Raw genomic sequence first — 15591 nt, 5'->3', positions numbered from 1 at the left:
AACATAAGCGCTGCGTCCCACGAACGCCGAGTCCCCTGAACACTGAGCGTGGTAGCTGGGGGCATCTGCAGCATGGAGGGGCTGGACAACGGGGCGACGCACGTCCCCCGGGAGGACAGAGCGGGGCGGCAGAGGGCCTCATCGTGCGGCACGCAGTTTAAAACTTGGGAATGGTTTACTTCAGGAGTGTCCCCTCTGACATTCCCAGACTGCGGCTGGAGGCAGGCAGCCGGAGCCGAGGAAGGCCAGGCTGCGGACCGAGGGCTGCGGCTCTGGGTCCGCCCGTCTGCTCTGGGCGGGGACGCCGCAGCAGCGCCAAGACAGTTTAAGACAAAATTAAAACATACACCTTCAACTTTATTTGTCATTGCCATTTAAAGCTTGATTTTATAAACCACACACAGACATTTTTAAGAATTTTGTATCACCAACATTTAAACAATAGAAATAGCAATAGGTTTCTAAGTGTAAATTATATACATTAAATCAAATAATTGGAGATTTCTTTCAATATGGAAACTATACAAATGAAATAAGTGGCAAAAGGACCTAATAGCAATATTTTGTTACTGTGGGTTATCAGTTGCTTTAGGACCTAAATAAAAATTCTGAATATTCAGGTTTCTTCTGCTGTGTTTCATATTTATCTATATTCTGAGTATAGGAGAAGTTTTCCCATCTAGTTACCACCCTCAGAGAAAATGGTATGACAGTGCTCATGTCCCCTGCTGACTTCCTTCTGAACAGTATGCAAAAAGCTATGTCACCTCTAGGGAAAGTTAAACAGGTATCAAAAAATGGAACAATTATGCACAGTTCAGTATATAATGTTAAGCTTTCCCCCTCTAAAAATTAATCGGTGAAATACATCACAAACTACAGTTGGCCTGGTTTCAAGAAGCACACATTTGAGAACCACGGTTTTGTCCGCGGCCCCCGCTCACTCCAGGACAGGAATTTTGTAGGCCACCACGCTGCTGACTTTGTGGATGGTGGTGGTGAAGGAGCGCAGGCGGACTTGCTCGGAGTTGATGACAAACTGTGGTCCTGACTCTTCCCACTTTTCAGGTACAACCAAATCTTTGTCTGTATAGATCAGCAGATCAAATGAACCTAAATTGGGGATAAGATCACTAAAGTAAATCATGTTCTCGTAAAACTCCTGTCTTCCATTTTAAATCACGCATAGTGTTAGAAAAGATAGTTTCACCTGGTCTCTAATCACTAGGTTATTCTTTTTCTCAATGGAAAGAATAACCTCAGTTTTAGTACAGAAAACACTGCGCTTCTTTTACTCTATCTTATAAAAGATTGATGCTTTGTTTTCTTTACCAAGAAAAGCATTCAGAAATATTTGCAGACAGTGCAGAGTCACACGGGAGGGCACAAATGTGAGCCCCAGCGAGCGCGCTGCCCCGTGACCGCCGCACCCCCGCCCAGGGCAGCCTGGGCCGGGCTGCTCAGGAGGCGGCTGGCGGCGGACGGAGCGGCTGAGGAAGCCAGGCAGTTACAGCTCCAGTGTGAATTATACACCTAAGGATGGGTAGGACACAAATACCGTGAGAGGAACTACACCAAATGGTCAAGAATAAGCACTGCAGGACACTTTCATCCCTTTCCTTTTTAGCATTTCCAAATTTCCTGGAACACACACCGTAACTTTTGCTTTATGTTTCCCCCCCTCATTTATAGTACATATTAATAATTAAGAAAAAATTGAATAAAGGGATAATTCTTACAGCTGTAACTTAGTCTTTTCCCCAACAAATTTAAGCTCAGGAGAAATTATGCAATACTTACAAGAAACTTCCAGCAGCGGCAGAAATGTCACTGTAGCTGTGATCTGCCTGATCACTGAGCGGATTTCATCTTGGATAGCTTTTTGAGATTTCTCTCTGGGTGTACTATGAAAGAAACCACATCCATGCATTCATTTTTAGTTGTAACAAGTTATTTCAAACATTGATAAACTTATTGGATGGAATGCTTCCGAAAAAAATCAAATAATACATTAAAAAAGGGTTTTTTTCTTTTTCTCCCCTTTTTAGATGAGTATAAATATATCGCTAGGACCTATAATCTAGCAGGCACAAGATGTATCTTTACTGTTTCATTTATCGTACCCAATCATCTTTTAGGGTTGGTCTTAGTATCAGGTCATCTAGTATCAGGTGACTAGAAAATCTGTCAAATGGTTCATGTTAGGAAAACTTCACCGCCTCTGAAAATAAAGAGCAACTACTATCTAAAACATTTAATTGGTATAATCATTTTGGCATTTTTAGCAATGCCTAAAAGCCTAATTCCTTACTGCCTCAAATTGTTTTTATAAGCTAAACATTCTCTAACATAGAGCGAAGGCTTCAGAAGCAAACTTTACTTCTTTATGAGAAATGGTTCCAAGTTCCCAGGTAGCAAGCCTAGGGCAGCGCTGCACGTCAGCAGGTCAGGCTGGGTGCTTCCCTGCAGGGGTGGGTGCACTGCAGAGCTTCAGGAGTGTCTCGGGGTGTTGGTGGCAATAAAGGAAAGGCATCAGGGCTGCGCTGTAAGCCGGGAGAGTCGAGGACAATCCCTTTGGTTAGAAGTACCTTTAACCAAGTCCCTGAATGGCCCATCTAGTACATCACATGCAGTGCCGCACATACCACAATACGTTTGAAAACACTGATTTAACTAAAGGCGATTAGTTTAAAAATAGTATACTATTTGGACAAATCAATGTTAAAGTGAGCAAAATTCTTTTCCATAGTAAATTGAAAGTCAAATTAGTATAGGTTAGAAACAAATTATACCTTAAATGAATGAAGTTCAATATAATCAGAACTCATTTTACTAAAGAAAACAAGTTTTTTTTTGGGGGGGGGGGGCGGGAGGGGAGGTGACGAGGTCTGTCCAGAAGGAACCCAGCCATGTACTATGAAAAAGAGAGACATTTACTGAGGAACATGCCGAGCAACGTTGTACACGGGATAATGACGCCCCAGGACCTCCCACAGGCCTCCCAGTCCCCATCAGGTGCCCCACTGCATTTTCCTGAGTCGCGTTGATGGTCCAGAATCTCTTCCTTTCAAAGGGGATTTTAGTTTTGGGAAAAGCTAGAAGTCACAGGGCTTCTGGGCTGTAGAGGGGCTGAGTCACCTGGGTAACTTGATGTTTCTCCAAAAATCTCTACAGGAGGCATGATGCATGAACAGGCACTGCCGTGATGAAGCTGCCAATCACCAGTTGCCCACAGCTGTGGCTTTCTGAATTATCCCAATAGTTTCCTCGGAGGAATATTCAAGCTTAACGCAAAATTTGATGCAGATTCGTTGCTCTACTAGCTCAGTCATTTTGAATGCGATGGCCACACACTACACATGCTCACTTAATTGCACCTACTCCCCCAACTGACAAGTACAGTGAAGTCATCATTGTTCACGCACGTGCATTCCAGCCCACTCTCCTTGGCTGCCAGCTTACATCGATGTCGCACAAACTGTTTGTTATAACAATGGCTGGGCTTTTTCCAGACAGACCTTGTATATGAAAGTGGAAGTAATTTAATTTATACTTACCTGTCATCTTTGGCAGTTTTGTCACACTCAATATCAAACTGCCATCTTTCAAGGACCTCACCACTTTCAATATTCGAGATGACTACCACCAGTTTCTGAACTGAACACTTGTACAACCAATCTGCAATACACAAGGCACCAGTTTTGCTCGGCTGAGTTCCAAAGTAATTATTCTCTCCTCATGCCCCACGTCGTGTCCCCAGCAGATGCCTACCACAGCATTCTGCAGCTCCTCCCCCGCGCCCAGCCCATTTCCCCGTTCCCCCGTTCCCAGTGTGTGCAGCAGGGGCGGCGCTGGGTGCAGAGGGGCAGTGAACACGCAGCTCCCCTGCCCCTCTCCGAGGCGACAACACAGGAGACCGCTGCTCGTCCAAGCGCTGCACCAATACGGGTGCAGCAGAGTCATGGCGGCTGCTAGGAAGGGGAGATGTACGGTGCAATGAGAGCATCAAGTGGCGAAACCTGACTATCTCAGGGAGCTCTCGCTTCCTAAAGGCTTGACTTTAGCGCTAAGAACCCACAGCATTAAACATGCCGACGGACAGGGAAGAACATCTGACCAGAGGAAGGACTGAAAGGCCAGTGCAACTGCAGCTGAGAAAGGCAGACAAACAGGGGAGGCTGCCAGGTGAGTAGGGGCCGACCACACAAGGTCACGTGGGCCGAATTCTCAAGACTCACTCGTTCAAGACCCTGGGCGGGCACTGTCGTGTTTAAAGCAGACTGTGATGTAGCCAAACTTGCACTGAAAGCTCGTTCTGGCTGTGACATGAAAAATGGACTAGTGGAGACCTAGAAGACTAGTTAGTAATACAAGCAAGAGGAGATAAAGGCTTGTAGGAGGATAAACTGGTAGAGATGGAGCAGCAGACAGGCTCAGGAGATGTAGTGGTTAAGCTGTTAGGGTTAACCGGCTGGCCGTGAGAACAAGCAAGACCAAGTCAGGGCGACGCCCTTACGTTCCCTGGGTCACTGGTTGGAGGGCTGATCCAGTCCTTGAGAGGACAGAAGAGGGAAATGGAAACGGCCCTGGGTCTCGCCCTGCACGCTGACGCGGACGTGTCTCTGAGACAGCCGCAGAAAGCTACCAGGGGGCCGTTTCCACAGGGGCCTGGAGCCAGCGAAGGCTTGGGTTGGGCCGAAGTTTAGAGTCATCCACACATGGCTGTGGGTGACGCTGTGTACAGACAGACATCATCTAGGGAGATTATACTGAGCCCTAAATTAATCTTGGAAATTGAAAGAGTATATTCAGGCATCAGCAGTGTTATTTTTTAAAGAGCAAGAAAACAATTTAGTAGTATTTAAGGCTTGTGGGCCACCTAGATTCCTGTTGAATATTCTTTATTTTTTTTTAAAAACCTTTAAAAATGTAAAAATATTTTTAGCTTACAGACAGTACAAAAAACAGACCATATATGCTAGAATTGGCTTCTTGGCCTTACTAACCCCTGGCACAGATCAACAACTTTTTATCATTTTAGTTCTGAAAAGGAGGAGATCGGGTAGGTGGTAATTTTTATTTCTTTTAAAATTGGAAACGATCCAAACCAAAACAAAGTTGTCAAAAGCAAGAGGCAGCGCGCCGAGACCATGAGCAGGCTAGAGGGCTGGGATCCGAAGCAGACTGAACGCACTCCCTCCAGGAACAGCAAGTCCTCCATTTTGACTAAGACACAAGGTAGATGTTAAACAGGAAGGTCTAGAGCACTGAGATGAAATGCCATCAGTGTAGCGTGGGCAAGTCTTATCTCCTCCATCAAATTGAGAGGAACACACAGACCCCAGCTGCCCAGAGGTTTCAGGCCAAGTCACCCAACAGCAGCCCTATGAAGCCCTGGGGGCCAGTTAGCTATGAAGTTAATTAAAACAGGATGTAATTTAAAAATCAAGCTACTTTGAAACAAGCAAAGAAAAAGGATACATGGGGGAAAAAAGCACTGTAGCACTTTTTGGAACTAGTACTTTGGAAGATCAAATGGGAAGATAGAAACATCCTACAACTCAGTAAAACTGGAACTGAGAATTTCAAGTGAAAAGAAACATGAAACAAGGAAAAATAAATTGATGCAAAACAAGTATTGATCCAATGATACAACAACTTCTTGAGCAAAGGGGAAAAAAAACATTTAGAAAAGGCTTAAACTTAGGCCAGATTTCTTAAAAACACAAGTGGAAATAGGTGAAAAATAAGAAACCTCTACTGGGTGCTCTATTATTTAGTAGTTCTTTTTCTTTTTCCATTTTTTTAAAAAAAAATGTTTAGTTACCAGGTTGAATCCAGTTTGATTTCCTTGGTCTTGAATGATGGCTTTAGATTCCAAGCAGGTACAGAGAATATCATATTAAGAATATACAGGTTTATTTTTTTCTGCAGATAATAAATACCATCATAATTATGTAAAATTCCAACTGGTTCCATTTGGCCACACAAACTGCAAGTCATTCTCTAAGGGAGTTTATAGATGCAGTTTTGTCAAGCCGTATCAGATTCCTAATACCAATTTATATTATTTGCTTCCTCCTCATTGAGAGTCACTAAATTTGAGATAGCTAATTTTACACTTTTATATACAAAGCCAAAAAATAACCACCAAGATAATAACTAGAAAATGTGGATTCCAGAGGTCTGCAAAACTCAAAATTGTTCCTAATAATTAAATACCTTTTAGTTGTTCCACCACATTATTTAGGTATTTCATAAGCTCAGGGTCAGTAGTTACAAGCAAGGTGAGTCCATATTTCTGCACTCTAGTGAAGGTTTCAGAGGGATAAATGCCGCGCTGATACAAAATGCTGTTGATGCCAAATGCTGAAAGCAGAAATGTTACAGACAAATCATTATCACTTTGTAATACCAGATAATAAAACATATATAGATGTGACTAGGGTTTCAGGTTTCATTAACAGTATTAAGCTGCGAATGCCTAAACATATGTGTTTTTGTATCTTGCTGAAAGCCGAGTGGGTATAAAGTGCCATTAAACATCCTCAAAGTTCTTGCTTTTAAATACAAGAGATATCTCCATTTATACGGCAATAAGAAAAAAAAATGCCGAACACGCAGCTTACCGCTGCCACACTTCCTCTCATTGCAATCCAAGTCCAAACTCAGATTCCGTGCTTAGAGGAAGTTAGAGGACGGTAGAGCAGGTTAGCACCCGCAGGCTGAGCCCTCTCTCTTTTCCTCCCTTCCTCCTCCAAGTCCTGCAGAAGGTTCAACCGGCCCGGGACTGCAGGGGGCCGCCCCAAGTGCCCTCTGCCCTCCAGCCCAGGTCTTGGGGCGGGAAGAGGGCGGGGGGAGTGCGGAGTGGGAACCACGCCGTCCCGCCCCCGCCGACGGCGTCCTAAGTCGCTGGGGCGGGGGGTTGGGGACGAGGCACTCCCGGGAAGGGGCCGCCTCGCCAGCAGGGCCTCGGGAGCACCGGGTCCCCCTCTCCACCCTTACAGCGTCGCGCCCTACTCCGCCTCTCCTTGGATTCCCCGCCGGGCGGGAGGCCGGCACCCCAGTCCGGGCAGCCGCCTGCTCCCCTGCCGAGGCGCGGCCCCGCCGCCCTCCGGCCCGGCCGCGAGGACGACTCACAGAAGAACTCGGCCACGATTTCGGCACTCCCGCGCAGGGTGATGCCTTGCTCCCGGGCGAGCTGCCGCGCCATGGCCAGGCCCACGGCCACGGCGCGCGGCCTCCGCACTTGGCTACCGCACACGGTGACCGCAGGAATCCGAGAGACGCCGCAGCGGTTCCCGCCACCCGTTTCAAAAGTAACGACGCAGCTCGCCGTCGCGTCTGCGCAGGCGCGCCCCGCCCCCGCGGGAGCTGACAGGTCACGCGGGCGCTTAAGGAGGCGTGGTCGGCAGATCCGGGTCGTCTGCTGCGCCGGGGCGTGGCGTGCGTCCCTTGCGTCCCTTTCGTCCGGGACCTTCCGGGTGGGGTCGAGGGAGGAGGGCTGGTGCTGGTGGTGCATGTCGCCCCCTAGCCGGCGGGCCGAGCGACCAGGAGCGCCCCTGAGAGTTCAGAAAATAGGTCCATCAAAGTACCGCGAACTGTCCTCAGGGTCGCTTAATGGCCGGGGCGGCGGCGGCGTGCGATCACGCAGCCACGACCTCGGGGTGCTCACGGCGGAGCACGGCCTTCCCCGAGAGGCGGAGCGGGCCTGGGCCGTGGGGACCGCAGCTTCGAGGCCGGGCTTCCAGGGGCCACGTGGACGCCGAGAGCTTTTTGGGGCGCGGACGGCCAGGTTCAGAGACTCCGCGTCAGGAGGACGAGTCCGAGGGACCTGGCGCCCGGCTGGCTGGAAACTAGTTTACTCCTAAAGCGGCTACAAAAATTACCTGTAAAAATGGGTCGGAAACACTTTCCGGACAGCAGCCGGGAAGTGTTTCCTCTAGGAGTGCAGAGCAACGGTGCCCTGGCTGCGTACCAGGCGACACAGGCCGGCGGTGTGAATCGGGCCAGCGGGCTCTAGGCGTCCTGCATGTCCGAAGCCGCCTCCGGGGCGTTCGTGGTGGTCGCAAGACAGGCTGGCGGTTCGGCCCTGGGGTCAGACCCGTGCCATCGCCAGGGGCCCTGCCCAGGGCCCTGTCACCTGGGGCACCCCGGCTCCCGTGGTCAGGCGTGCATGCCTCTGGCCGCGTGCAAGGTGGGTTACGTGGGGTGTCCCCTCCAGAGGTGACCAGTTTGGGGCGTCTTAGGATTCTGTCTGAAACAACGGTGGATCCATTGAGGGGTAAAACAGTATAACAGGGTATCGGCTGACCTGACCCAGGAAAACATGTTTCACATCCTTTCGTTCCTTTCTGATGGGCGTGCACGTGTGTGTGAGACACCGCCTTCCGCTGCCCCGCCAGGAAGGAACGCGGCAGGAGGCTGGCGGTGCGTGGCCGCGCTCCCGCGACGCTCGGCCCTCTCCCGGGAACTGGTTGGGGATACTCGGCGCTGCAGGGAGACTGCCCTGGTTTCATAGTGTCAGAGGCTGGCGATGCTCCGAAGGGGCAAATAGTTGATGAAGTTGTAGGTTCTAGGACTTAAAAGCCTATCAAAAATTCGTGAGTTTTCTATATATAGAGTGGAAGTATTTATTAAGTACTTAGTGCCTTATGGGGAGCTAAAAGAAATAAGGTTTAGAAGGCGTGATCTGTAGTCTTCGAGGAGTTTGTAATCTAGTTTTGTTTAAATATGCACCCGTGAACCAAGAAAGAACAATGGAAGGCTCGGGAATTAATGCGGCCTCTGCTGCCTAGAAATTTCATTTCACCTGTTCCAATTCCTGTCATTTTTATACTCTTAATTTGAATACCCGTGCATTAAGGAAATTTTCTTTGACCCCTCGGACTCGAAGGCCCTGCTCTTACATATTCTCACAGCATCTCTGGTGCTGTTTCAGAGCAGTTGCTTTCATGGTGGCAGCTGCATTGTCGTCATAACGCGACGACTGGTTTTCGGTCTTCCCTGCTTGGCAGAACGTCCATGATGACATTTAGTGGAGGCTCCACAAGTATCTGTTGAACGCGTGAGCATTTGAGCATTTACCTAGGACAACCTCACAGAAGAACCCACAGCATTTTCCAGCTGGCGAACAGGCTGGATGGATAAGTGAGGCCACGTTGAGGGGGCTTTGAACACCCACCTGAGGAGATTGAACTGAAGGTCCAGGGATTTCTAGGCTCTGAGGCTTGCCGTCAGTAAAGGGGCGTTTTGTATTTTTTTTCCCAAATGTAAATTTAGCAGTGGTTGTAGAATGGATTGTGTACAGGCCTGTCTGGACTGGATATTTTGTCAAATATGTAGGTTCTTGGCTTCTATTCCTCCTCCAGTGGGTCTCCATCCGGCCGCTCGCCGCAGGGGGCTCTTGGGCACTTGCAACGTGCTCATCTGGTGGATCTGAACTGAAATGTGCTGCAAGGATCAAACACCAGATTCTGAATACTTGCCATAGAAAAATAAAGTATCACACTGATATATTTTTAAATTGATTACTTATTGAAATTATACTTTACATGCATTGCAGTAAATAAAACATGTTAAAAATGATTTCACTTGTTTCTCTTTAGTTCTTAGTCTGTCTACCAGAGCATTTAAAATGACGCATGTGGCTCGTGTCGGATTTCCAGTGGACAGTGCTGGCCCCTCTGGGCTCTTGGAGCAGACACATTTTAACCAGCATCTCAAGCGACCCTGAGGCAAGCCCTTAACTCACTCCTGGGAGAGAAGACTCTGATGGGCACTGAAGGCTCTGGTGCAGGCCCGGGGCTGGGAGCCCGGACCAGGTGGCTGCCAGAGAGTCTCAGCAGGAAGTTACCCATCAGAGCAAGACGTTTTGAGACAAGGGGTGAGGTGGTGACTGCCCCCGGGGACAATGAAACGCAGGACAGGCAACCCGGGCAGGCCTGCGGGAAGCGCGGTCACAGCCGTGGGGCTGTGAGGACGAGCTGCCCAGACTCCGAGCCTGTTCTGTTTCTCATCTGCTGCAGTCGCACAGGATTCGGGAAGCTCTGGAGGGACTTTCGTTGGGGTGCTTGGTTTGACATTGACCCCTGACTACCTAAAGCATGTACTCTTAACCTTTATGGAGTGTTTTGTTTTTTTTTTAAACTTGTTTCTAGTTACTTGATTTACTTTTATTCACAACTCAGTTCCTTCTAAGTGTAGTGTTTAGAGGAATGCTATTTGGACAAGGAGAAGTATAAATTAAGATTTATTTTTTGAGGAAAATTCAAGCAGAGGGTATAACCAAACCTGTAATAATAAAAGAATAACAAAAAGTGCCATAGACAGATCTGTATTCCCTACTAAGGTGCGCAGCCAGACATACCCTTAAGCATTTTTAAAGCCAAACTCCAGTGTAATTTTATACTAGAAGGAACTTGGTTGATGACTTGCTAAGCAACCTGACAGGTGACGAAACCGAGGTCCAGAGAGCTACGCAGTGAGTCTAACATTCAGCATCCACTTAGCAGATTTAGTAGCACAATTTAGGGCTCCTTAGTCCCTTTTGAAATTATATCTATCTGAAGACATGCTAAAAAATGTTCTTATCTTTAAAGACTATTTAAAAAAAATTAACTGATTTACACTAAGGGTTTTTACTCTAACCTGTAGACATAACGTTTCCAGAAAACGACAGTTAAAATCCACAGTAAATTTTGTTAATACAGTTTCAACTGCCAGAAGGTGGCACTGTTTACCTGTGAAATAACACCCTTTAAAAAATTCAGTTCCTGAATCTCTGCTTCAGTTCAAAGTAAAATGAAGGGAAAATGAATTTAGTGGTTTCCAAGGTATCTGTATATGTGGAATACATCAGAATGAATTGTTGAATTATATTAAGGAACTGGTATTCTTTTAAAAGTTTATATGTGTGTACATGAGCACGCATTCACTGACACCCCAGAAAAACATATGTTTAAATTTAATTTGCATATTAACTTTTTAACATAAAAACATTTTATATAGTTGAATAATTATTCTTATAGACTTAGGGAAGTTTTATTTTTTCCAAATTGTCAGGGGTTACTTTATTCTTGAGATCAATACCTTGAATAGAGTAGTTTATTTTAAATCTGATAAAACAGAAATACTTTCCTATGTGATAATTTTAATAAGACATTCACATACTAAACTTTGAAAAAAAGGTTTATGCACATAAGTATTTAATTATGTAAGTCGGGAATTATTTTAAAAAAAGGATGCTGTCATAAGCCTTGAAATTTTTCTTTTTCTTATATACATTTTTCATTTGATGTGAGGAGCAAGAATTATAATGACAAATTTTCTACTCTGATTACTTAAGGCTTAGTTTGTAGGTCTAATGAATGTTCGTATGTTTCACGGACTTGAGAAGTAAACCGCCTCTGTGAACCCCAAAGACCCGCTTCCCCGTGTGCTTTTCTCATGAGGACTTGTCGGTGATTGGCCTGCCTGTTCATAAAGGTGGCACAACAGATTTGAATCGTGACATTTTATTGTTAAGAAGTGGCTTAATAAGGTCAACAGATACACCTCTGTACTGACATAATTCATAAGTTTTAATGATCAAGTTACATACATATTAAATGTTATTTTTAGTAAAAATGAAGTACCAAATATTATTGAAAACATAAATATCCATAGTTCTTATAATGAAAAGCGTGGGCTGCCTCTTATCAGAAAGCATTCCCATGTTTTATTAGGATTTCATTTTGATAATTTTATTATAATTCTTTTAAAATAGTGATATATATAGTCACTTAGAAGTTTTGGGATAGCTTGACCATGGTCAGACACCAACAGGTATAATTTGCAAGACAGGGTGCAACTGCATTCATATTCAACCCCCACAGACTGTTTGATGCAGCGCGTGTGCAGTGTCCATGGAGAACGGGTTCTGTGGTCAGCTGGATTTGACAGCACAGTGTATCTTAAAATATAATTGAAATTCAGAACAAATCAGAGCAAGTTTAGATGAGACCAGCCACACAAAGCCTCTGTGAAAAATGAAAAAAGCCATGGTTGCTATTCAATTAATGAAAATAGATTTAATGTTAAATGATATTGCAATTATATATTAAATTTGGTCAAACAATTTATAGCTATAGTACATTTTTTGTTTGTTGCATCTGAATATTTTGTAGGGTTATTTTTATTGTTACTTAATATGAAGACATAGTTGAATTAGTTCTGTTAAATCTACCAACTAATGATAAAACTAAGCTTTTCAGTAAGTGGAAAAATACCTTTTGAAGAGTTCCATAGAGAAAAAAGAAAAAAGAAAAAAACTATAAATATAGGCCTTTCTCAAACATTTGTCAATACCTCTTTATAAACATTTATAGGAAGAGAAGTTTTTGTGAAATCATGAAAAAGCACTGTTATTCATTTATATTTTTCTCTGTTTAGATAGACTTGGGCTTTTCAGCTGGGGCAGCTCTCGTAACTCGCCTCATGTTTATCGCTCATTCAAAGGAGACAGCAGTCAAGCCACATTCATCAGGTTACTGATCAGCCATGCGCATTAATTTTATTATTTGTGCTGGGGTTTTCCACTTATAAATGGAATATGACAATGTTTTCCATTCTTGAATAATGTACCTAACCCACCTAACATCCGCTAACAACAAAAAAGCCTGCTGACCTCCTGAGTTTTTGGTTCGGTGTTGGAGAACGAGTGGATTAACAATTAAATGGTGTCTTTATGATTGCTTAGTTCCAATACTGTTGGAAGGGAGATGCTAACTTTTCACGCTGAAATAGATGGCAGTTCTCTGTTTTAAGGTAGTCTTTCAGATGACCCAGAATATGCTTTTTTAAAGCTGTGCTACATTATCATAAAAATGAAAGAAAACTTGAAATCAAGTTTTATTTAATGAGTATATCTCCAAGAATATTCTTGTAGACCCTACTATGAGAAACAACAGACTGTGCCATTTAGATATTTTAAGTGTATTCACAGATTTTTGTTATTCTTAAAAATGAGGCATAGTTATAAAATTTGTATAATTAAAAGATTATTAATAAGGTAGGTTCCTTTTTGGTTTTGGAATTTTACATTGAGTCCTATTTTGAGTTATCTTTACTCTCCATTGAATTAATTAAAAATTATAATATTTAACTTCCAAGAGAGCCACAAATACGGCTCTAACACAGAAGTTGAACACCTTAGGGGCTTAGGAAGGCACACATGCTATCCTGGGATGCTGCCGCCTTGGGGAAGGGGGTGGGCGGGGCAGCCGCTGCTGGCTGCCAGGAGGAGTTTCCCAGGACTCTGGGAAATGCGCGGGTCCCTTCCTCTTTCTCAAAGGCCTTGTTCTTTCAAGTGGCATATCCCATCAGTCACAGGAAAAGTAATGGCTACACCACAATCTAGTTTCTCTAAATTATAAACATTTCCCACAGTATTAGGTGTAATGTATATGTATGTACATATATACACATATAAATATTTAAAATACTCACAGATGTTAGTAATTAAGAGAGATGGAGTAAAGAAATATTTATGTTAAAACATTCTCATATCACTAAAAAGAAATTATTTTTGCTTTCACTAAATATATGACTATATTAAGACTTATGTGGTTAATATTTTAAAAAATATTATTTTTTAAGTCTTCCTTTAGTTATTTGTGAAGAGTGATTTAGAAGCCTGATACTTTACCTTACTTTAGCAGTTGGATTCTTGGTTTGTTTTTGATTTTTTGTGTTTGTTTTTTTGACCATCAGAACTAAAAAAGATAAATCATGAAGATATGAAGATCCGAAGAGAACTGGGGAAATGACACAGCAAGTGCTGGTCTTGGGAATTTCATTCTCAGGAGTAGGGAGGAAAGAGAACCAGACGACATGCAGAAACTGAATTCTGCAGAACAGCGTGGCTCGTGGAGCCAGACACGGGGCAGGGACCAGGGCAGGGACCGGGCCTGAAAAAGAGGCACTTCCTACCTGGCAAACGGAGATACGCAGGAGAGGAGAGTTGAGAGTGCAGGTGACTCCCCGTTTGTCACGAGACACCGAGTGAGGGGTGTTGTAGTCTCTTGTGGGGGAGGAGGCAATTTGGGGACGGGAGGAGCGGGCAAGGCGCAAAGTCAGGCAGACAAGTGAAAAGAGTTGGAGAGGTTTCCGAGCGTCTGTCACGCATGGGGTTGAGGAGAAGTCCATGGAGGATCGCAAGGGCCGTGAGCGCTGTTCCTCACCAGGTGCCCCCGAGAGCTGCTGCCCGCGTGAAGGGATGCTGTCTGAGGGCAGGGGCAGGGACCGCCTGTCTTTGCTTGACAAACCTAACTGAGAGCCAATGTACAAGAAAGCCGCCAAGAAGGAGGGACAAGAGGCGAGCCAGCGGGGGTGTGCAATCCTCGCGACACGAACGCACAGGCAACGGGGAAGTTCCCTGGGAGGTGGGCCAGGGCCTTTGGGGGGATGAGCGGCGAACGTTCCGTCCGATTGGGGGCACGCAGGAAAACCACCCTTGAGGCTGCAGACATTGCATGCCCTGGACCTCAACTCAACAGATCCAACGTGCGTGAACGCCCAGCTGGCGCATTCTCCCCCGGTACCCGGTGTCTGTGGCCTCGGACCACACCAGGGTCCTTTCCGAGAGAGGTTCGTGGGGCAGGCTGAAAAGTGCGGGCTCTAGCCAGGAGGCATGAGAGAGCCACTGGAGGGTTTTGAACTTGGGAACAGTACCATGAAAGTGACATTCTCGTAGCTGACGCGGCCCACTGATGGGGAAGCTGTGGTGGCGGCTTAGGCAAGAAGCGCGTGCTCAGACCCTTCCCTCACTTTCGCATCGCAGGGAGCGCTGCAGTTACCAGAATGGCTGGTTTTGCCTCACTATTGCAGATTCCTCAGTTCCCGCCACCTTTTTCCTGTCTTCCGTGTCTTTGATTTCTGGTCTTTTAACCCCTTTCAAGTTTCAGTCGTCTTTGCAGCTCCAATCCTTATGTCTGGGCCTTCTCGGTGCCTCCCACTGTCCTCCCTGTCGGAGCTGCCCTGCCCTGCCCCAACCGGGTCGGGCCGCAGCCCGCGGTGCTTCAGCCTCGCCATGCAGAGTCCTCACCAGTGACGGCCGTGTCATCTGGTTCCCAAGGTGGCTGACACGTCCCGTAACATTTGCTAAGCTTTAGTGGTTGCTAATGCTTGATGCCATTTTATTACATAAGTTCAAGGAAGTATTTCTGTCTTTTTGGTGTTACAATGAACGGATGAGCATATTAAAGTTAGTGTGGTTGTATTTGTGAGGAGAAGATGAAGGTGGTAGCTCTAGAAACCCTCTAAGTATCTTAGCATTTTAGCAAGTTTTCACTCAATTTTAATCAGGTTTGAAAGTCCTTAAAACAGAGACCAAAGAGTCACATATCCTAGTTTGATCCTTGTGCTTTCCTTAAACTAACAATATATTGCTGTTTCTCCCTGGATAAATTGGTTTTCTACTTAATAAATTATCTATTTATGCCTTTTCTTACAGTGACTTTGTGTCTAAAACAGCAGTGAATATCAAAATAGATGAGGTGAAAATATATAAAGGATGAAAAGTGAACAGAAAGAAGTTTTAATTCTGGAAGA

At 45.3% G+C, this 15591-nt stretch overlaps 1 protein-coding gene across 1 annotated transcript; it reads right to left on the bottom strand.

Annotated features, from left to right (window-relative positions):
• Nucleotides 1–545: 545 nt before the first annotated feature.
• On the bottom strand, nt 546–7213 carry MAD2L1 (mitotic arrest deficient 2 like 1). Its single transcript, XM_054561996.1, has 5 exons — nt 7141–7213; nt 6223–6369; nt 3558–3678; nt 1801–1904; nt 546–1113 (listed from the first exon to the last, which is right to left on the bottom strand). Exons 1-5 carry the CDS (start codon nt 7211–7213, stop codon nt 941–943), a joined length of 618 nt encoding a protein of 205 aa, XP_054417971.1. The 3' UTR covers nt 546–940.
• Nucleotides 7214–15591: the final 8378 nt, after the last annotated feature.

The sequence above is a fragment of the Pteronotus mesoamericanus genome, unplaced genomic scaffold, assembly GCF_021234165.1.
Source record: "Pteronotus mesoamericanus isolate MK-2021 breed Mesoamerican mustached bat unplaced genomic scaffold, CSHL_Meso_final contig_163, whole genome shotgun sequence".
NCBI classification, from domain to species: Eukaryota; Metazoa; Chordata; class Mammalia; order Chiroptera; family Mormoopidae; genus Pteronotus; species Pteronotus mesoamericanus.
Note: the sequence above shows the minus strand (reverse complement) of the source record. Positions and strands in the feature narration are given on the sequence as shown.